At 42.6% G+C, this 24359-nt stretch overlaps 1 protein-coding gene across 2 annotated transcripts; it reads right to left on the reverse strand.

Moving 5' to 3' along the window:
- Positions 1–1521: 1521 nt before the first annotated feature.
- gpt (glutamic--pyruvic transaminase) lies at positions 1522–18562 on the reverse strand. Of its 2 annotated transcripts, XM_072668487.1 has the most exons (12): positions 18443–18562; positions 17825–18028; positions 8306–8395; positions 7937–8045; positions 7518–7651; positions 6090–6333; positions 5167–5246; positions 4927–5063; positions 3856–4030; positions 3442–3597; positions 2725–2837; positions 1522–2395 (listed from the first exon to the last, which is right to left on the reverse strand). In XM_072668487.1, exons 2-12 carry the CDS (start codon positions 17963–17965, stop codon positions 2305–2307), a joined length of 1470 nt encoding a protein of 489 aa, XP_072524588.1. In that variant the 5' UTR covers positions 17966–18028; positions 18443–18562; the 3' UTR covers positions 1522–2304. The 2 variants fall into 2 exon arrangements, with proteins under 2 accessions (XP_072524588.1, XP_072524589.1); XM_072668488.1 differs by lacking the exons at positions 17825–18028; positions 18443–18562 and adding an exon at positions 11414–11433.
- Positions 18563–24359: the final 5797 nt, after the last annotated feature.

Below are 24359 nucleotides of genomic sequence, written 5' to 3' on the forward strand. Positions count from 1 at the left end.
GGGGGTTATACCCCTCTAGCCAATGCCTGGTATTTGGAGGCATGGTGCTAATAGGTTCTTGTTTATCTGCTTCAGAGAGTCCTATTCTATTGGCAGTACCTTTCCACAGGGAGTAGACAAGCTTTATGTGCATGTGTGTGCTGTGTCAGTATTGGGTGCAACTTGAAAAATACCTGAATTCATTCATTAAAATGGGTGTCCACAAACATTTGGACATCTAGTGTACCATGGTACTTTATTGTAATAGTCCATCAGTTATGTGGCGTGGCTAAATATGGGCCTGATAACTATATAATGGACTCACAGAAGCCTGAAATCCTGAAATCTGATTTGTCAAGATGCTTAATGATTGGCTAATGGTCTCATTTGCATATTCCAGCCTTCTGCCATATCAATAGTACCCAATATCAAAAAATATCAAACAGCATATGGTGCAGCTCTATGTTATGGATTAATAAATAAGAGTTGCCTCCAGTATGAAGTATGAATGAGTAGATCTGGATGAATGCATGTCTTGTATGTTCTACTGGCTCGTGCCTCTGTGTTGGATTCACACATGCTGTATGTTCTTTCACGCTGACTGTCATGGGCAACAGCACTGCCAAAGCTGATTACTGCTGGCCTCGTCATACTTGGCAATAAAGTATTTCTGAATGTGAGCACACCAGCAAAGTGAGTCAGTGTGTGGACAAACACACACGGACACCCACATACACATCAGACCCATTAAGACTCATTAAGATATGCACACAGCATAGCACTGCAAGTGTGAGGTTGTGTTCAATTCTGCATACACATCACTGTAAAACACGGAAAGCCAGTCCAACTTAAAACGATGCTGTTACGGATGACATCCGTAAATGAGCTGCAACTGAAACGGCTTCAATATTCTGTAAGATGTTTAGTCTGTGACCCCGCCCCCCTCAATCTGTTTACTGTTTATTCCCATCTGCAGGTTAGGCACCCCTCCCTTATCATATGACATCCCCAGACTGGGAGACTTCTGACAATGGAGCAATGAACCCTTGCTGGGATCTGAACTCATCACCTCCTCACACTTGATGAGCAGCAGTTAGACCGTAGGGCCGGTCTAGAGCTATGAAATTACACTACATACAAAATATACAGCTTCACAGCTCTAGAGTGGAGTGACTGTCTAACCGCCTGCTGCAAAAGACAGGAAGGAGGTTATAAGTTTGAATCCCATCCATACCACAGCCCTCCATGGTCAGGAATCTGAGAATAAGAAGGCCTCGTCCCTGCCATGTGATTGGGGGGGGGGGTTTTGACCTGCAGATGGGAATAAACAGTAAACAGAGGGGCGGAGCCACAGACCAAACATCTTACAGAATGTTTAATTAATTTCAGCTGCAGATCATTTATTAATGTTGTATTAATTAACTCAGTATGGATTGTTGACCTAACTGAGACACAGAAGTAGGAGTATTCCCATAATTCTGTCAAGGCAAGTCTGCCCTCTTGTGGTCAAAGTATAAGGTTACACCCAAAGAAACAGAGTCCTTGTAGAGAATCTCATTTACTGTATGGAATATTATAAATTATACATCATTAAAACCTGTATAAACATTGTACGTACATTGTAGTGTATAACTGTACAAGTGCAAGACTGCATCTTGTCATGTATGCACTGCATATGCTGCCTTGTCCAATGATAATTACTTGCCTACTGTAATTACTTGGTAATTAGTTGGTCCCTTAACCAGCTAACTCACACATACATACACACACATACATACATACAGCTAAAATTAAAAAGAGTCTGCCACATATTAGTCTATTAGTAACATTTGTAATTTGTCATTAGAGCTATTAATCATACCCTCACCATTCCACAATCACTACAGCTCTGTTCAGCAGTGCAAGAACCATTTCACAGAACTGGGATCTAGCCTCTAACAAGCTGTACTGCAGGGTCTAACAGACCCATTTAATAGGCACAGGGCAATCTGAGAAGGCACACATGAGAAACAGCTTTCGGCACTTCTGGTTGGTTGGGGAATAGTGGAGAAAGCGTCTGTACTCTGAAAAATGAAGGTGCTACAAATGGTTCTGTGGAAAGAGCCACTTTTGCTTCCATAAAGAGATGTGTGTTTGTAATAAAGATGTGTGAGAGTGAAGAACTTGAAGTGAAGGTTTTTAAAGTTGCTTTTAAAAGGTTTCTCACACTCGCATCTCTTTTACAGACATGGTTCTTTAAAAAACAATAGTTGGCATCCCTCAAAGAACCATTTCTAGCACCTTTATTTTTAAAAGCATGGTCCAGGCAGCTTGATAAGGCCGGGGTTAAGAGTACTGCTGGGTGAATCGTTGATGGAACTCCTTCAGTTTGCCAAGCATTGTCTTCAGTTTATCAATGGGTGGTAGGATGGTCATCCTGTAGGAAACGAGAGGCAAGAAAAAAGACAAGTGAAGAGTGTGAGGAGTGGCCAAGACTGAACTGAGAGCAGTGGGAGTTAAGTTAAAGGCTGCAGACATTCGGAACTCATCTGACATTGATAATGGCTTATTGCTATATATATATATATATATATATATATATATATATATATACACACACATATATACACACTATATCAAAGCTATTGTGCCTCAGCATTAAAGGGTTAAATATGAATGAAAAGACATACTCCAGTGCCAACTAGTGGCAGCTATGAAAATTACACCTGGACCAGGGAGTCTTGACCCAGAGAAGCAGTAATATACCTGAAGTGATAGGTTCCCTCTTTTTGACCAAATCCGCTGCCAGGTACCAAACAGATCCCCGTCTCCTCCAAAAGCTTCATGCAGTAGAACATATCTGGAACCTGGCCCTTCGCCTGCACACACATATACAATTATGTTAGTTTATGTTATTTCTATAAAATATTCAGTAACTACCATACATTATTAATTATGATTAATGATTCAGTATCTATTATAAATTATTCAGTATCTACTATAAATTATTCAGTATCTATTATAAATTATTCAGTATCTGCTATGAATTATTCAATATCTACAATTAGGTATCTACTATTAAGTATCAGGTATCTAGTATGAATAATTCAGTATCTACAATTAATTATTCAGTACTGATATTAATTATTCAATTTTATAATAAATGATGTTATTACTGTGAATTATTCAATGTCTGCTATAAATGATTCAGTATCTACTATAAATGATTCAGTATCTACTATAACTTATTCAGTACTGCTGTGAATTTTGTAGTATCTACTATGAATTATTCAGTATCTACAATTAATTATTCAATTTTTATTATAAATGATTTGTTACTACTGTGAATTATTCAATATATGTTATAAATTATTCAGTATCTACAATTAATTATTTCACACTAATATGAATTACTAAGTCTCCACTTTGAATTACTATTAGTTATAGTTATGAAAGTGAGGAGCAGAGGAAGGTGAGAGTGACCTTGGCCTCCTTAATGGCGCGCTCAGGAAGGGTGATGCAGGGAAAAGAGTACATGGCTCCCTGCACTGGGTTACACCTGATTCCCGGCACTGTGTTCAGAATCTCCTCCGTCAGCTTGGCCTTCTGAGCCAGATCATTCAGCGTGGCAGTCCGTTCCTGCAGGGCACAGAACATGTCATGTATTGTTTTAGGTGCCTAGCCCTGCAATCTCTTAATCAAGTGCTTAACTAAAAGAATAAAGACATGCACGCTTGTCTCTGGATGGTCATTTAAGCATAACCTTTAAATGCTGTCTTTCCTGAGACCTTGCTGAAACCTCAGCTGTCTCCAACCCATGTTCTTCACTTATCTGAAAAGAAGAAGTGCCACAGCTGGCCTGTTTGAAAGTCTTTAAGAGAGAAGGAGGGTTTATACCGTAATGAACTGAGCGTAGGATGGTTCTCCAGGCTGAGGGGAGTTGGTCACCAGGGCCATGAGTGCTTGGCCAGGCACAGGAGGACACAGGCGCACGGACACCAGCTTAGTAAGCTGAGCCTTCACCTCCGGATCCATGTTTATCACCTCCATATAACCACCACGCATACCACACCTGTTCATTGTGTATCGTGAATGTGAGTGTAAACAGGAAACAAACAGACAGCTGGATTTAGAGTGGAAGATCAAGTGGACCCCAACTTGCCTTAACCTCATTTAACAGTCTCTACTGTCCAGGGAAGGTTTTGGAGGAGCTTTGCTGTGAGATCTGATTGATGGTGGATGATCAACACCCCACCTCATCATCCCCAACTCAATCCAAAGCATCATTCCATAGAACACAGTTCTTCCACTGCTCCACAGCTCAATACTGGGGGGGTTTATACCCCTCTAGCTTAGGCCTGGCATTAGACAGCATGGTGCCAATAGGTTCATGTTTATCTGCTCCAGAGAGTCCTATTCTATTGGCTGTACTTCTCTATAGGGACTAGACAACCTGTAAGTGTGCATTTGCACATCTGTGTCAGCAATGGGAGCAACTTAAAGTAGCTGAATGCATTCATTAGAAGGGGTGTCCGCAAACATTTGGACATAAATACAGCATTATGTAAGAATTGATCATGCACACAGTCAATACATTTAGCGTAAGGGCTAAAACTTGAACCTGATTATGAGCTCTGGAAATAAAAAAAAACGATGGAGCTGGTTTGGGAAGAATGCAGTTCATTGATAGAGACTGTGGGCTAATCAAGTTTCAAATTACAGCCACCATGAATGGCAGTTTTCCCGGACGCAGGTTCAGTACAGCCAAGTCCAGGATTCAGTTACGCTCCTCACAGCAAGTCACTATTGTGAATCTCACGACTTACAAAGTAAACAGTGCCTGGGAACCGGTCAAAATCCAGCTGTAAATCTAAGTGGACCTTTTTATACTGTAATTTCTGAATGAATCTCTGAATAGGGAGGACTGAACTCGGCTGATAGACGTCTCTCAGTAAGACAAGCACTCACTCTCCCATGTAGCACTTTGAGGTGGAGTGGAATGAAGCCAGTTCCACCGTGTTGGAGAACTCCGGGCCCATCTCAAATAACACCTTCTTGAAAGAGTGGAATGCGCAGCCCTCAGCGTACACATTGTCCTGATACACCTGAGAGAGTGAGGGTAGGGGGAGAAAGGGAAAGGTTTTGACACACAGGAAAGTAATGGCAGGGATAAGGAGTGACAGAATTCCTTTGAAAATATTGTATTACCTCATCGGCCATGAGGAAGAGACGCTCCTTGGCGGCGAACCGGATCACATCCTCAATGCACTTTCTGCTCTGTACCTGACCTAGCAAGAATAGAGGAGTAAAGGCTATAATTAACCTGAAGTGGCTGAAATGGCCAGGCTGATATACCCTTTTAAGGGGGCTCACAAGGTCACAAAGGAGTTTTGCCTTTTTTAGCTGAGAAATCAATAGAAAACAACATCTACTGTATATAAACACAGTCTTGGACCAATGCTCTGGCCAAGAAACCCATTTACACAATTGTCTCTTTACTCCAAATGTAGACAAAGTTCACACAGTGCTAAAATGGTGGCTATAGTCATGTGAAAAAATTAGGACACCAAGAAAACTTAGAAAATTGTTAATAAATCGCCATGCAATCAATACTAAGAGATCTAACAAACTAATTAAACTCACACAACTGAAGAAATGCCTTTAAAAATCATTAGTAAAATCCCCACATTTATTACTACATCTAATGTGTAATATTAGAATCAGGTGCAGAACATCAGCTTATTTATTTATCACATCATTTTCTGGACAGTCTGAGATCTCTTTAACCCCCATTCCCAGACTCCTCTGCATCTACAGCCTAAGGCCTTAGAGAGCTCTCTGGATCTGGCCATGCTGATCTTCTTCACCACTCTCTTCAACCATCAAGAGCAGACCAGACTAAACGTCTGAGGTTTAAGTAAGACAGGTTCCTCCAGAATCTTCTCCAACCATGTTCTGATCATCTGCAGCTGATTTAAAGTTGTAATTAATGTGGGTTCATGGGGTGTCCTCATTTTTTCACAAGCTAGAGTCGCCTAGAGTACATTAGCCTCCCAGGTCCACTGTGCAAAGTACAGCTTTAAGTGCTGGCTGGGTTGAAGGTTATAGGTGTGGTTATGATGGTGTGGTACCTGTGGGGTTGCCGGGGTTGATGATGCAGAGGACGCGGGGGTTGCAGTGCTCTCTGGCAGCGTCTAGGGAGCGCTGCAGTTCGGTGATGTCCAGACTCCAGCACTTCTCCTCGTTCAGGTAGTAGTTGATCTGCACGGCACCAAGCTCAGCTATAGCGGCAGAGTACAGAGGATACTGCGGGATGGAGATCATCACACCTGTGCGGGTCTGACCCTCTCCTGCGGTCAGTAACTTCAGTATGGTCTGAAGGAGGGAGGATGGAAAGAGCAAAGAGGTGAAGAGGTGATAGTGATAATGTGGGGAATGCAGTCCAGGTCAGTATACATTATATGTTCTCCAAACAAACCTGGACAAACTCAGTGAACAAACACACGGCATGTTTGCACAAGCTTTCTTTGTTCACTCTAAGCACCTTCTTTGCAGTGCTGGTCCAGTGTTGGATTTAAAGTAGGACTTCTGGCTCAGTCAATAAGAGAAGACCATGCACTCCATAATTATTAATGTCAGACCACGGAAACTACCCACACTGCAGATTCATACTGGACTAACCCTCCACAAGCATTACTCTGGAAGTGTAAAAACTACACCTTTTGCAGATTCATACTGGATTAAACAGTTTCACAGGCATTACTGTCAGACCGTACACAATACACACACAGCAGATTCATACTGGATTAAAATATCTGCAGAATTACTGTCACACTATAAAACCTACCACACCGCAGATTCATACTGGACAAGCATCCCCCAAAAATTTTTACTTTCAGACTATAAAAACTATTAATCCAGATTCATACTGGATTAAAATCACTCCACAATTATTACTTTGGGTAAAAACTAAACCTACTGAAAACTCAGAATGGATTAAGATAATTTCACAGTTATTACGGTCAGACCCATAACTAAACATACACACACATAAATGAACTACACATACAGTAGATTAAAATACTGGATTAAAATATCTCCAGAATTACTGTCACACCATAAAAAACTACAACACCGCAGATTCATACTGGACAAGCATCCCTCCACATGTATTACTCCATAAGCATAAAAACTAAACCTACTGCAAATTCATACTGGATTAGAATATCTTCTGATTTATTACTGTTACACCATAAAAAAAACTAAAAATACAAAGAAGATTCATACTGGATTAAAATCACTCCACAAGCATTAGTCAGACCATATACACACAAAGGAGATTCATACTGGATTAAAATATCTCCACAATTATTACTGTCACACCATAAAAAACTACCACACTGCAGATTCATACTGGACAAACATCCCTCATGTATTACTCCAGAAGCATAAAAACTAAACCTACTGAAAACTCATACTGGATAAAAATAGCTCCACAATTATAACATATCACATAGCAGATTCATACTGGATTAAAACCAAAAACAATCAGAACTCACCACAATGCCATCACTGGCCCCCGTGGTCAGGTAGATGTTGTCTGGGTCACATGATATACCGCCATCACGACGTTCGATGTAGCGGGCGACGTCTATCCTCACACAGTCTATACCCTGACTGGCTGTGTATGCTCCTAAAAAAGGTGAGAGAGAGGAGGACAGTGCCATGAATTTTACTTAGCAACAGGACATCACCTGAATGACAAGTATGATAAACAAGGACACACAGTGTCATTAATGTAAGGCACCAAAAGCTATCTGAGAAGTAATTAGCGCCCCCTCATGGAGTAAATGAGTTAGTGAGTTATGCTTCACATCCAAAAACCTGCTGAAACAACAGGGTTGGATTACTTATCATTAATTAGCATTAGCCAATCACATGGTGTGTAGTATTACATTAAATGTAGTATAAAACATACCGATACTGCTTCCTCCACATGCCTTAAGAATGCGCCGTGCACGGTTCTTGGCATCCTCTGGAAACTTGTTATCGTCAAGCAGTTCTGGATAAGAGCACAACGCCAAGACCTTGAAGAGAAGCACAGCGATAAAGCTGTAGATTAAAAATATACTGTACAGACATGCAGAGACCTGCTGAGAAGGTGTTTCCAGCCATGCTAAGAACCCCTTAATGAGGAAAGCTCAAATGACTGATCCTACTTCATCATCTTTACTAAAGAACCCTTGAGGAACAGCCTTCATTAAAAGTGTATGTAAGGTTCATAATGCAAGAAGAACCTGGCAGGAATGTCTAACATGGAGATCTAGGAAGAGGATGGTGATGCTACCTGTCTGAAGAAAGTGATGGGTTGCTGTCCCATTGCATGGGCATCTCCAATGTTGGCTTTGATGACTTCGTTGAAGGGTTTCTTCACTCCCTGTAAAGTACAAAGCGCCAGAGTTAGCATTTATGGAGAGTTATAGCTATCTACAATCAGTACTGTTTTACAGTCAAGCCTGAGCTTCACTAGTCTTGAAGCTCCACTGCAAAACGACTTGGCCTTAATGATTCAGCGTCCAAACTGAGCACTTACACTAGATGTCCAAATGTTTGTGGACACCCCTTCTAATAAATGCATTCAGCTACTTTAAGTTGCACCCATTGCTGACACAGATGTGCAAATGCACACACACACACAGCTTGTCTACTCCCTGTAGAGAAATGCTGCCAATACAATAGGACTCTCTGGAGCAAATAAGCATGAACCTATTGCCACCATGCTGCCTAATGCCAGGCGTGGGCTACAGGGGTATAAAGCCTCTAGTGCTGTGTTCTCTGGAATGATGGAATACTCCATCCATTGCTGAATGCAATCAATCAAATTCTCACAGCAATGCTCCCAGGTACTCCAACAAAAGCAGGATGAGTTCTTGTTTTAATACTCTTGATTTCGGAAGGAACAATCAATGAATACGCAAGCAGGGGTCCCAATACTTTTGCCTATATAGTGAACAAATAGGGGCATAGTTGCAATATCCTTTTCTGAATTTATGACCTTCTCAGCTGTCTGTACTAAAGGCCTGCAGCAGCAGCTGCGGAGCACCACACACTCTGCTTATCAGCCAAGCAAACAATTAGCACAGAACAGCAGCTGCCACCCGCTGACCTCAGCAGTTGTGCTGTTTCTCTGTGTTTGCTCCTTGCAGAAGCACTTTCACAGAGTGACCAGTTAAAGCCTCCCAACAAACTCTCGATTTCCACCTTAAATCCCAAAACTGCTGAGATTTCATTGCTGCTCACTAGGACAGGCTCAGATTGTGCAAAATATTAGTATGATTGGGTCCTCCTACGCTTCCGATGACTACCTAGCACCTCGCCTCTGCTTGGTCTTATTTCCATAACGGTTCCTTAAAATACAACACTGCTTCCACACACTGCCGTCCTTCACTACTGTCCACACACACCTACACTCCTACAGTGGTTGGGTTTTTCTTCTCCACGCGTTTCCCAACACACTTGTAAACAGAGCTCTCAGTGGTGGTTAAATCTGGCGACTGTGTTGCCATAGCATCACCTGAACTTCCTCCATTACTAGATGAGCGCTGTGGGGTCTGGCTCTGTCTTGTTGGCAGATCAGGTCATGTTGATGATGATAGGTCCCACACAGCTGATAAAGATCAGTGCATGAGATGAGTGTATCTGAATGACTGGTTCTGACTGGCAGTCTTAGTTGCCCAAGCAGTCGGAACAAAATCCTGGGGTGGATTTTTACTTTCTAGACCTGACCTTTCCATCCCTGCTTTTCTTGGATTTTTTAAATAGTTAGATGGTTGGTGCAAAAGCTAGTATCACCAAAAGCCAGGGGTGGGCAATCCCAACCCATACATATTCTCCCCATCACATGCAATGCTCCCGCCACTGGGAGGGTGAAGGCCGACACACGCCGCTTCCAACACCTGCTCTGCCAGCCAGCGCCTCTTTTTCAGAGCGGCCCCTAATGCGCTCGAAGGAAAGCCGGCTCTGATGCATTAGCCTGCAGACCAGAATTGCACTGGAGGCCAGAACTGCGCTGGAGTGATGTAGGGAGAAAGCACCATCTCCCCACCCTGAAGAGAGCAAGGCCAACTGCACTCGGTCGGTGCTCCGGCTGCTGACAGGGATTCGAAACAGCAATCCGCTGGTCATAGTGACAGCCCCTTATTCCACTCGGGGCCTGGATTCGTGGGCCGGATTCGTGGGCCTCCTGGAGCAGAGAAACCAATCCAAGCAAACTGGGCGGGACTCCGGGACCCTGTTGCCCATCCCTGCCACCTGTCCTCCTCACAGATGGAGCTATAAAGCCTGAATCTCAATTCAGATATAAATGATAGAGAAAGTCTGCTCTGTGTTTATCACTGTAAACAATCAGCCACACTTCAAGAACATGTGAGAAAATAACAGCACGTTCTGTCTCTGGCTTCAGATAAGAGTAAACAGGGGTCAGAAGGGTTTCACAAGAATGCAGACTGTGGAGGAAGATGACCATCAGCACGTAGAAGACGAGCGTGTTAGGAGCATAGGATCAGAAGGTCAGATGTGACTTGGATGCTGGAGCACATAATGTAATATGCTGTACATGCATCCATCCAACCAGAAAATGCTGTCAAGGTTCCAGTATTACAGTCTGAAGATATACTGTACACTGCATGGACAAAAGTATTGGGACACCTGTTCATTCATTCATTGTTTCTTCTAAAATCAAGGGTATTAAAAAGAGGCTATCCTGCTTTTATCGGAGAAACTGTCTCTACTGTCAGGTACGATGGCTTACGACTAGATTTTGGAGGACAATTGCTGTGAGGATTTGATTGCATTCTGCCATTAGACCCTATTTAGTGGGTGATCACCATCCCAGCACACAACACAAAGTTTGGATTGGATCGGTGTCAGCTGATTGAATCAGTGGGGGTAAAATCTGTATAGATTTTATAGGCTTAGTCATGGATATTAATTTAGCAAGGCCTCAATAACTAAACCTTGCTATCAAAACCTAATGGTGAATGAACTGGTTTAAAAATTTCCTTCAGTAAATCTTCACTGAGCAGCTTCTCAACTTTTCGCTGCCGTTTGTACAAAGTCATCTCTCTAATCCGCTCCACCCCACTTTCATGTGAGCCATTAACTCCAGCTGTTTTGGCATGCAAAAAAAAACCAACAGCTGCCACAGCCAACAGATGGTGTGTACGAGAGCAGCTAATGAGAGTGATGGGCCGCAGATGTCTTTCTGTGGGGAGTTTGCGCTCCGTCCAATAGAAGTAGCTGCCAAGACCATCCTCTGAAACCTCCCATCCGCTGAATAAATAACCCGCGCCGTTAGGGACCCCCTATCGTCCTACTGGCTGGGAAAAAGAGATGCCTGTCAGCCCTAGCCAATCAGGAAAGGCCATGTGAGAAACACCCCTGGAGCCAGCCTAACCTCCTATCTTCTTCTGTCTGTGGGTGGGTGGTTTTATTGGAAACTGGAGAAGTTTGCGGTTAGGCAGAGCTGCACTGTTAGAGGCTGCACGTGGAGTTTGGTCAGACTGCGAAAACATCAACACGAGTCCTGTAAATAAGTCAGATTAAAGGTATTTAGACAGTCACCAATTTTCTAACAGTGTCTTTTTAACAAGATTTAACACAAATATTGCCATTTAGAAACCATTTAGGAGCTAGACCTTTGATTTCCCTCACTTTAACAGACTCAAAAGTAATTGGACAGTTGGTAGGTATTGGGCAACTCTCAATATGGTATCAAAGTGAATGAAAGAGGCTGTCATTGGCCTGAAATAACAACTTCAAGAGTGGACTATCAACAATTTGGGTCATTTTTCATGCTCAGCCACACCACAAGACCTGGAAGACAACTACAGTAGATGAAAGCATGATCCTTTCCTTTTTCTAGTTTGGACCAGGACTTTAGCTTATGAGGAGACTGTAAGATGATGGGGGAGAATTCTGAGGAGTTTAGAGCTGGAGCTTGGATGGCTTCTCTTTTGTGGTATAAGAAGGCCAGACCAGGAATGATAAATGACAGGGAGCACGGTAGAGATGGTATTTAGAGGATGTTACTCAGAACACTCTCAAGAAGTTAGGCGTATCATTGTCGAGGTCTTTAATCAAGAGTCGCCTTCATGAATTTAAACATAGAGGGTTTACTTTAAGATATTATCCCCTGGTCACACCATTAGACTGCTAGAAACATCTAAACAGACAGATCAGCTCTGCTACAAGAGTCTTTGGATCAATCAAACCTAGATTAACCTGAGTATGGAGTAGGAAAGGTTCTTCAGGCAAAGCAGTTCACATCATCTGTGAAACATGGTGGAGGCACTGTTATGGCATGGGCATGTATGGCTCCGCTGGTGTTTATTGATGTTATGACTGCTGACAGAAGTAGCAGGATGAACTCTGAAGTGTACAGGGCTCTGCTTCGATTGCTTCATTTCGAATCATATACATTATACAGACAAAAGTATTGGGACACCTACTCATTCACTGGTTGTTTTCGAAATCAAGGGTATTAAAAATGTATCCTGCTTTTGTAATCTCGACTGTCCAGTGAGAGGTTTTCTACTGTGAGGATTTGATTAAATATAACCACAAGAGTTTCAGTGAGGTCAGTATGTTTGATTATTACCATACATAACACCTCATCCCCAAAGTACTGCATAGAGCACCATCCATCATTCCAGAGAACACAGTAGTTCCACTGCTCCACAGCTCAATGCGGGTGGGGGGCTTTATTAGACATGGTATTAGACTTGGTGGCAACACCAATCTGAAGTTCTTCACTTAAGCAAGTCAACTAAAAGTAGACTAGCATGCTATCAACTACGCAAACACTACTTCTACCCCACAGGCCGAAACACACAGCCAATATCACTCAGTTATTCTGGCACAAAGAGAAAAGGGTGAGGTTTTAAGCAGGTGAGGAAAAATGCCTAAAACACCCCAGGGCAAAGCCACAGCACAGACATTTAAATGACAGACCCAAAAGAGCAGGGGCTACAAAATGTAACTGCAGACGGGCTAGGGGGGGCAAGGGTCTACAGGACTACAAGAAAAGCTTAAAAACAAAAGCTCACATTAAACTGAGGATAAAAACAGCCTTATATTCATTTAACAAAGCAGAGGATTAAAATACCAGTAAGACATGAATGGGCCAGGCCTGGCTGCAGGAGGAAAGGGAGAGGGAGAGAGAGAATTCCAGTGAAGTTAGGTAAATGGGGCAACCTGTTTTCTTCACGTTAGCATTCTCTATGGCATCCCAGAGCCTCAGACTGAGAACAGTGACAATTTAGGCTCATTTCAGATGAAGCTCAGTTTCTCACACAGCTTCTGAAGCTGAAGCTGACACCTCCAACAAAGTTCCCTCCTGCCTTTTACTGAATATTTTAAACAAAGCCTGCCTGTCACATGCTGAGCTCTGCTGGAATACAACCTCCAATTTACAGAGGGCTTCAGCAAACACCAATGCTGTCTGTTCCCATGACAATCGTTTCTGCTCGGGGTCACGACCTCTTCGGTAAGCACACTTTATTGGGTTTTACCCCAAAGTATCTTCGGCCATGTTTGCAGGCCTGCAAAATATTAATGAAAATTAGAGATGGCCCAATACCAACTCTTCTTCCCCCAACGGAGGTACTGATACTGAAGCCTCTGTATCAGCCCATACTCGATATTCGATACTGGTACGATATTTCTACTGAGCAGTTTTCAATTACAGCTCTTCACGTAAGATAGGACTCATAAAGTAGGCTACCCCTTTTAAAAGGTTCTTCACACTCACACACCTCCATTACAAACATGGAACCATTGTTCGGGGTCCGGCCATAGCGATTCAACCCTGGTCAAAGTTGCTCAGGGTTCATATTCACATCCCACATCCAATACCCTAACCCTAAACCATAACCCTAAACCGTAACATAACCCTAACCCTAAACCGTAACATAACCCTAACCCTAAACCATAATCCTAACCCTAAAATAAACCTAACCCTAAACAGTAACCCTAACCTAACACCAATCCTAACCCTAATCCTAACTCTAACCATCTAACATACACTGTGTCCAAATATCTGTGTCTTATCAATGCAGTCACCCACTTTAACCCATTTCTGACACAGTTGTCCATGTGAAGAAGTACTGCCAATAGAATAGTACTCTATGGAGGAGATAAACATGAACCTATTGGCTCCATGCTGCCTAATGCCAGGCGTGGGCTAGAGGGGTACAAAGCCCCCCAGCGTTGAGCTGTGGAGCAGTGGAAGAACTGTGTTCTCTGGAATGATGGCTGGTGCTCCATCCAATATCTTGACCTCACTAACGCTCTTGTCGCTGAACGCAATCAAATTCAATGCAGTGATCCTCCGAAATGTAGTAGAAAACCTTCCTCCCTGGACAGCAGAGAATGTGAGCAGATGAGCATGTGTCCCAAAACTTTTGTCCATATAGTGTACATCCCAGATCTTCGCTTGTTATGAGATCTAGAATCAACATTATCACTCTATCGGTCTATGAGTGGTCTTAATGTTCTGGCTTATCAGCATTTGTTAAACCATGTGGCACTTCACTGTGTATCTGAGTGACCAACACCGTTTGATCTTTCAGGGCCAGATAAACTGACCTGTAATTACACCTCCACAGAGAAAACAGGGGTCAGCACCATTCATCTGGAGCCAACTGGATCTCCGATACGGAAAGTGGACTTCAGTCTCTCTCTCATTGCCCAGCGCAGCGGGTTTAGCTGTAGTTGTTACGTCATGACTCATGTGTCATCGCTGTAACCTATGCGTTCCCTTTCCACTCTGCGGAAACTGGCTCGTCTGCTGACAATGATCAACCTGGCCTGTGAGCAACTTGGTATGTTGAGCAAGGGCTTTCAGAAGTGAACGACTGGTAGACTTTGAGATTTGGGTGTGTTAGATTGTGCAAAGAAGACCAACCAATGCTAAACCGGTTTCCTCTCCAAGAAACAATGCAGCCTCAGGGGCTGGCCCGAGGCCAACAGTTTGTTCTGTAACAGTGACGGTTTGGTCAGGTGACAGCAACTCATTACATTAAATAACCCTACGAATCAGGGATGCACTGATTTAGAAAGTGTGGGCTCAGGCAGATATCCAATATGTTTTAATATGATAATGAATATAATGCTAATCCACTTGGATTATTATCATTAAAATGCCCAACATTTGTTTCTGTAGGGTTACAGATGCGGTAAAATGAAAAAAAATGCAGGTAATTTGGTGCAGTAGTCCAGCTTCGCTTAAACATTAAATGCTACAGTAACTGATTGCAGAGCGTTTTTGAGTTAACTCCACTTGGCATTTGAACTCATGACCTACTGTCTTTTATGAGCAGCAGTTAGACCGTAGGGCTGGTCTAGTGCTGTGAAATTACGCTACATAAACACGTACAGTTCTGAGTACATTTACCTTTCCCTTCATTTTTGGGCACAGAAATGTAGATGGTTTCACAGCTCTGGAGTGGTGTGACTGTCTAACTGCCTGCTTGTTAAGAGACAGGGTTTGAGCCCCATGAACACCACAGCACTGCATGGTTTAAAGCGACAATGTTTTTTTTAAATGCCTCAAAATCACGTTGATGTTCCAGAAATGCATGTGTAAAGCGTGTCCTTTAGGAGTGGCTCAAAGCTCAAACTTCACAACGTGACTGTAGGGGGAGCCCGGGAGCAATAAATGCAAGTTGTCACATTATATTGCTTTTAACCCTTTAATGCAGGCTTAAAAGGCTTATTACACACTAAGGTGTATTATTTAGTAACTACAGGGACATCTGTACAAACTGGTGGGGCTATTCTTTGGTAATAGACGTTTTTCTATTGGTTGGCCCATAGGTAGTTTAAGGGGTTAATAAAAATATCTTTTAATACACAGAATGTAAATCAAATGTAAATGCACTTCAATGTGTGTATAATGCATTTGAATGCATTTCATATGCAATTAAATATATAATTATGTAATTACATAAGAATAGCACAGCAAACAGCCATAATACCTTCAATTACACCTTCCTAAGGGTTAATATGATCCCTCACTCAACCATTTTTAGGCCCTGGGGTGGAGTTAGAGCTCAGAAACATCTAATCTGACCTGCAGGCTCAAGCTGAAACCCTGCATGAATCCCACACCCTAGTGTTTGAGAATTCTGGTGCTCAACTCAATATCTTCCATTCCCTTCCAAAAAACTGTCTGATATTTAGGTGTATGAGGCCGGTCTTCCTGTTTGCTTTCAAAGCAACAATCACACGATCACTGTAACAGCAATGACACATCTCACTGAAATACCAGCAACAATGCAGATGCCTATAGAACAGAACAGGCCCAGCTAACTAATCGGTGCCACCCAAACAAACATGGCCCTGAATGACCGCGGTATTAAATAACGTAGTGTTGACTTCAATAGGCCCAGAGGGAGCTGCACACCAACCATTGTTGATGGAGCAACGGTGGAAACTGGTAGCTGCACCAGACTCCCAGAGCCATGGGGCTCCGATAATTGGTCCTGGGTCCCAGAACGTCTCAGAACACGCTCTTAAAAGTTGTCCCTGCCTTTTAGCTACTCAAAGGTTGCAAAGAGTCACCTGCACTGAAGACAATGGTCTGCGCTGTGGCTGCACACAAATAACATGTTACATCAACACAATCGCTTCTTCAAGCTCGATTCTTTTGGAAAGAATTATGATGATGCAATGGATTCATGACTGTATTCATGTGCTGCCAGTTGTGTTTTTATTGGGACAGTTTTAAATTGGGTTCATTTAATTCTAAACTTGTAGAAATAGCCAGATGCATCCAAAGACAGCATGTGACCACAGAAGAAGCTGGCTCGGCTTTTCGCCATTTTTACTGATGCTTCATAACACGCTATAAAGAGCAGCTGAGGATTTTATCTTTAAAAATAGTTCAAAACAGAGGGTTTTGTCCTTGTATCTCCAGGTTTGCTCATGTTTGGCTCATTTTTTGACATAATACAAATCTGCCAGTTGTTTGTGTGACTGTATCTTACTGCATCATAATCATATTTCTGGCAAAAGCTGTGCTTTATGATTTCTGTATTAATTTATTTATTTACATTACAATATATCATCCAAATGTTTGCAGCTATCATGATGAATGAACCAAAAGAAATTCTGCAGAATGACTTGGGATAAAATATTTTTACATTGACGTAACATTGAAAGTTACTTTTACTGTTTGCCATTCTGGAGATACAAGGTTTATCTGTGACAGTGACTATATATATAATATATACTATAATAATAGAATAAAACCATATGAGGGATTTTAATTAATTTAATGAATGTAAATATTTTATACTGTCACTGTCACGCAAAAACCTTGCATCCCCAAAACTGCAACTTTACAAATGCCAACTTTTAATGTAAGTCAATGTAAAAACATATTTCACATTTCAGATTTAGTGCATTTCTATTGGTCCATTCATCATGAAAGCTGATATATTGAATACTTATATAAATAAATTGATACATAAAAAATAAAGCTCAAATTTGCCAGAAATGTGATGATGCAATAAGATAGAGATGCATTTCTGAATGTTTCACCTTGAATAAAACATCTGCCAGTTGTTCATTATATGTTGTCCAAATTTCATGAGAAATGGACCAATAGAAATGCTCCAAAATTACAAATATTTTTCCATTGGCTTCCACTGAAAGCTAAGATTTTTTTTGTTGTTGTTGCTTAATTGTAAAGTTGCATTTTTGGAGATACGAGGAAATACGACGATCTCAATGTTAGAGCTTGACTAACTCTGGGCGATGATAGCTGCATTATGCACGCATGCATGCACGTGCTGAGCCATACCTCCTTCAGCTCCTTCTCTATCTGCACGGCGCGCTGCACGATGGGCCCGCGCACGGCGTACTCCACTTTCTTCACGTTGGCGTTCATGGTGTCCACGGTGAGCACTTTGCTCCGGCGGGAGAGCGCTTCGTTCCCGGCCATCTTTCCCCGGAGCAGTCCGCTGGAGGCTGCGGCGAGGCTGGAAACTAGGGTCCTGCAGGGAGGCTGGAGAGGGGAACATGACGGAGAGATGTGCATGAGCTTCCCCCCTGCTAACGCGTGCACGCTCCTGCAGGGCAACATATGTGCGGGTCGGTCCTCCGCGCGCAGAAAGGGTCAAATAAAAGGATTAGGTGTTTGAACCTTGGAGTAACTGACCCGAGTGCGCGTGGGTGCCCGTGCACAAAACACTACCTACTAAAGTTAGACCTTTGCCCCGTGCACAAACAGAGAGCACGAGACTCCACAAAGTGCATCGAGATAGCACTTTTGGGTGAGTGGGCTCACGGGCTCGTGCACACCGTGCAGCCCCTCCAGTGCTACAGTCACTTTTCAAGCTTTGTATACTGAAGGATTTAGGAGTTTAGGCCCCTTCCCCAGCCCTCCCACCGACCCCCGACCCCCGCTGTGTGTACGTACCTGAGGTGTGTGTGGAAGTCTCCGGGTTTCCGAGGCGACAGAGGCAGCAGCGCGAGCCGAACCGAGCGGCGAAAAGTGCTGATTTTACCGGGTAGACTGCGCTCCCCCCTCCTTCCTCACACACTCACACACTCACACACACTCACACACTCACACACACTCACACACACTCACACACACACACACACACACACACACACGCCCCGCTGTGGAGGATCTGGGAGGAGACTTCTCCCTCCACACAGAGAGCGCGAGCAGTAAGTCCGGCTCCGCCCAGACTGACAGACACTGGCAGACCTGCACTGAGGAGATAACAGGGACAGGCTGTGTGACTGTGTGAGTAATGAAGCTGTAATAGAGGGAAACACACACAGATCAATACAGCACACAACCAACCAATTAACCAGTTAACTAACTAACTAATCAGCCAGCTAGTGACTTACTAACTTACTGACTGACTGACTGTAAGACTAACAGGCCGGCTAAATGACTGACTGACTGACTGTAAGACTAACAGACTGACTAAATGACTGACTGACTGACCCAATTAAGGACTTACTAACTGACTGACTGACTGAATGTAAGACTAACAGGCCGGCTAAATGACTGACTGACTGACTGTAAGACTAACAGGCTGGCTAAATGACTGACTGACTGACTGTAAGACTAACAGGCTGGCTAAATGACTGACTGACTGACTGTAAGACTAACAGACTGACTAAATGACTGACTGACTGACCCAATTAAGGACTTACTAACTGACTGACTGACTGAATGTAAGACTTACAGACTGACTAAATGACTGACTGACTGACCCAATTAAAGACTTACTAACTTACTGACTGACTGACTGACTGACTGTAAGACTAACAGGCCGGCTAAATGACTGACTGACTGACTGTAAGACTAACAGGCTGGCTAAATGACTGACTGACTGACTGTAAGACTAACAGGCTGGCTAAATGACTGACTGACTGACTGTAAGACTAACAGGCCGGCTAAATGACTGACTGACTGACTGTAAGACTAACAGGCCGGCTAAATGACTGACTGACTGACCCAATTAAGGACTTACTAACTTACTGACTGACTGACTGTAAGACTAACAGACTGACTAAATGACTGACTGACTGACCCAATTAAGGACTTACTAACTTACTGACTGACTGAATAACTGACCGAATTAATGACTTACTAACTTACTGACTAAATGACTGACAGAGTGAATAACTGACTGCAAGACTAACAGGCTGACTAAATGACTGACTGACTGACTGTAAGACTAACAGACTGACTAAACGACTGACTGACTAAATGACTGACAGCAAATAACGGACTGTAAGACCAATAGACTGACTAAAGGACTGACAGACTGACTGAGTAAATGACTGAGTAAATGACTGACAGAAAATAACTGACTGTAAGACTAACAGACTGACTAAATGACTGACTGACTAAATGACTGACAGCAAATAACTGACTGTAATACTAACAGACTGACTAAATGACTGACTTACTGCAAAATGACTAAATTACTGACTAAATGACTGACAGCAAATAACTGACTGTAAGACTAACAGATTGACTAAAGGACTGACAGACTGAATGACTTATTGACTGACTGAATAACTGACTGTAAGACTAACAGACTGACTAAATGGCTGACTGACTAAATGACTAACGTACTGACTAAATGACTGACAGCAAATAACTGACTGTAAGACTAACAGACTGACTAAATGACTGACTGACTAAATGACTAACGTACTGACTAAATGACTGACAGCAAATAACTGACTGTAAGACTAACAGACTGACTAAATGACTGACTGACTAAATGACTAACTTACTGACTAAATGACTGACAGCAAATAACTGACTGTTAGACTAACAGACTGACTAAAGGACTGACAGACTGAATGACTTATTGACTGACTGTAAGACTAACAGACTGACTAAATGACTGACTGACTAAATGACTAACGTACTGACTAAATGACTGACAGCAAATAACTGACTGTAAGACTAACAGACTGACTAAATGACTGACTGAATGACAATGGCAAACTGACTAATTGAATGACTGATGGACTGAATGACAAACTGAATGACTGACTGACTGACTAAACGACAAACTGACCGAATGACTGACTGACGTACTGACTCACTGACTAAATAATTGAGTCGCTACATAACTGACTAACTAATAACTGACCAGCCAACTTACTGAATAACATACTAATGAACTAATTGACTTGAGAGAATCGCTGACTACCCAACTCACTTACTAATTAAATAACTGACAGACTAAATATTTGATTCATCAATCCATTTAGATTCAAATAATAAAAAGGACATTTATAGATACATAAAATATGCTTTACATATTTATTAATACATTTATCCATAAATATACATAAATTACACATTAATAAATAATTACATATTTATATATTCACTCACTGAAAATAAACTCTTGGAAAAGGCTGGTATGGATGAAAAGTTCCATACCTCTCTATATCACCCAGAGATATTCACTGTAGTGTTGTCATTACTGGGGCTGAATTACTGTATACGTCTATATTACTGTATATATATATATATATATTACATATTTTACTGTAAATATTACTGTATACTGATGTCTTTGCACTGGTATATATGATATTATAAGGCTGGCTGTATAATGTTTAGTGGACCATCAGTTTGCAGTTGTCCTTATATATATTATCTAACCTGCGCTCCTCACCTCATCACCACGACTATAGATGTGTCTCGCAAGGACCTGCTCATGTTAGCAGATCAGAGACTGGGACAGTGTGGCAAGGGGAGGACATAATGGTGGGGCACGGATGATGTGAACTCTGGTCCTCAGTTAAATAAAAGCAAGCTGTAAATAAGGGGCAAGGTACAGAGGTGCTTGTTGATTCTTTAGGACTGGTAGCATGAAGGCCACACTGGCTTCAATCCAGCATTCACTGAAACGTTAAAAATGGCCAGATGTTACTCGAAGGACTGAAACTGATGTAATTTCAAGACAGGAAACACCAGGCCTCTGAGGTGCAGCAACCAACAGTACTAAGATCAAGTCACAGACTTTGCTGTTAGCTTAAGTTCTTCTCAAGTGAACCACGTACTGCTCACCTTTAGACCTTTAGAGGTGGGCAGAGGGGTCTTAAACTTAGTACTGCTTAGTACGTTCTGCATCTATTCGTTTAGGAACTTAAGCTTGTTAGGTTCCCTGTAGAGAAGTACTGCCAAAACATTAGGACCCTCTGGAGCAGATGAATATGAACCTATTGGCACCATAACAGGGGCATAGAGCCCCCAGCATTGAGCTGTGGAGCAGTGGAAGAACTGTGCTCTCTGGAATGATGGATGGTGGAGCTCCATCCAGTACTTTTCAGCAATGTTACTCCACTGCTGCGTTCTCTCTTCAAATGATCTTCTACTGGCTTCCTGTAGCTGCTGCCCTCATCAGATTCAAAACCCTGACTCTGGCCTACAAAGCCAAGACTGGACCAGCCAGCTCCTCTGTACTTGATGGCAATGGTCAAAAGCCAATCTGCACCAAGAGCCCTTCCAGCTTCAAGTACGGCTCGTCTCGACCCGCCATCCTTTAAGATCCACGGAAGACGAGTGTCCAGACTTTTTTCTGTCCTGCACCGAAGTGGTGGAACGAGCTTCTCCTGGGTGTCCGAACAGCAGAGTCCAACGCTCGCTGTCCTCAAACCCAGACTGAAGACCCTCCTCTTCTGAGAGTACTTGGGTGAAGAGTAGAGTATTATGGTCTCCATATTGACTTGTGTTTAGTAGAGTCTAAGATTAGAGGATCTTTGAATTTTACCCTATTCAAACTAGCTGAGGTTAATCTTGGGTAAACAGTGAAGCACTTTTGTAAGTCGCTCTGGAGAAGAGCATCTGCTAAATGCTTTAAATGTAAATGTACTTTTGAGAAGAGTTGGGAGTTGGAGATGAGGTGGGGTGGTGATCATCCTACACCCTGACCTCACTAAGGCTCTTGCAATGCTCCTCTAAGATCTAGTAGAAGGCCTTTTCTCTGGACAGTAGAGACTCTAGAGTTACTCTACTACTTGTTAATATTCTTGATTTCAGAAGAAACAATGATCGATCAGCTGTCCCAATATAGTGCATTATAAAATTACAGACTGAAAAGACTGTATGGGCATATGTCCAGCTGGCATACTACTCAACACTCATTTCTACGGCTAGAATAATTAGTGTAATGTCTTGAAGCCCCAGTTAGGCCCCGTTCACACCTGGCATTAACATGCGTCCTGGGTGATCCAATCACAAAGGCCAAAACGTACAGCCATTCACACCTGCTGCACATTTTAATTGCATCTCCTGTAGCCGCTTGTGATCGGATTTGTCACGTCACATCCGCTGGAGGGGGGAGGAGGGGCGTGGCGCACATTAACAACAATTAACCAAGGCACCTAGTTTCGCTTGGGGACCAGCCTAGAGTATCGCCTTTATCCATTAGTGAGTTATTCTAAGTGCAGAGGGTGTGGACTCTTGCTGCTTTGTATTGAGACGCTTTGGTATTTGGTACACTAAAAGAATAATCTCTGACCACCTCCGAATGTGGTTTGAGTGACCGGATTTTATCGCAGGCCCTTCGCCCCCCCCCGACACCTGTACTTTGTGCTGGCCACTTATGATCAGGTCACCCAGGACGCTTGTTAATGCCATGTGTGAACGAGGCCTTAGGACTTTGGCTCTGATGAATGTATGTGTATGTATGTGGGGCTTTTGCTATGAACTAAATTAATACTCCGCTAATTTTTTAGAAGATTAATGGGCTAATCAAGAGTTTCCAAAGGTCACACAATAAACATAATGGTTGAAAACAATAATGATGACAACAAACCATGCACATATTAATATATATGTAAATAATTTGAATATAATTTATGTATATTGCAAGTGTTAAAGCAGCAGTATGTGAAAATAGGCATTTCATGCTCCTAGGCTCCCCCTACAGTTGGGAAGTGGAATTCACACCTTGAGCCACCACTAAAGGACACACTTTTCTACGTTTTCTGTATTTGGGGATAAAGGAGAATGTGGTCTGAGGTGGAGTGAGGTGGTATTACAGGATTATACACAAATATGACTCGGGCTATGCAGCGCAACACAGTTCTCACATGCATTGTCCGGTCTGCTCCACTAGTTACCTAGTGCGGTTTCTGGTGTGTTGAGCCCGGAACAGCAATGATAGAGGTGCTATTCTCCCTATTCCCTATTCTCCCTTCGACAGTGAGTGAAGCATCTCCATGATTTTAAAGCTGCTAGTTTAAGGTGAAGTGCTACATACTGTTGCTGGGGTGTCAAATGCAGGAATGTGGTTTGGACGATTCTAAGGGCCTGTGACTGCCCAGTTTCTTTACATGGGGCCCAAAATCCCTGGCAGTGCCCCTGGCTTTAAGACGGCGAATAGAACCACGTCTAAGACACTGTTCAGTAACAGATTCCACCTAAAACCTCATCAAACTGATTTATGCAGAGAGTCATGAGGCAAAACAGCATCATTATTTTACCATCATTGACTTTACATTCATAACTCAGAGGCGTGTGTAGGTTCAGATAGTACTGGTGATTTTAGATAGCAAATAAAGTGGCTATGCACATCGATCAGCCATAACATTAGTATTAGTATAACATTGATTATCTTCCTCTACAGTGGCATCTGTCAAAAGGTGGGATATACACTGTATTGCTATAAGTATTTGCTCGCCTGCCTTCGCACGCATATGAATTTGAGTGACATCCCATTCTTAATCCATAGGGTTTAATATGATGCCAGGCCTCCATTTGCAGCTATAACAGCTTATAACAACTATTACATTTACATTTATGGCATTTAGCTGACACTCTTATCCAGGGCAACTTA

The sequence above is a fragment of the Salminus brasiliensis genome, chromosome 23, assembly GCF_030463535.1.
Source record: "Salminus brasiliensis chromosome 23, fSalBra1.hap2, whole genome shotgun sequence".
Lineage (NCBI taxonomy): Eukaryota > Metazoa > Chordata > Actinopteri > Characiformes > Bryconidae > Salminus > Salminus brasiliensis.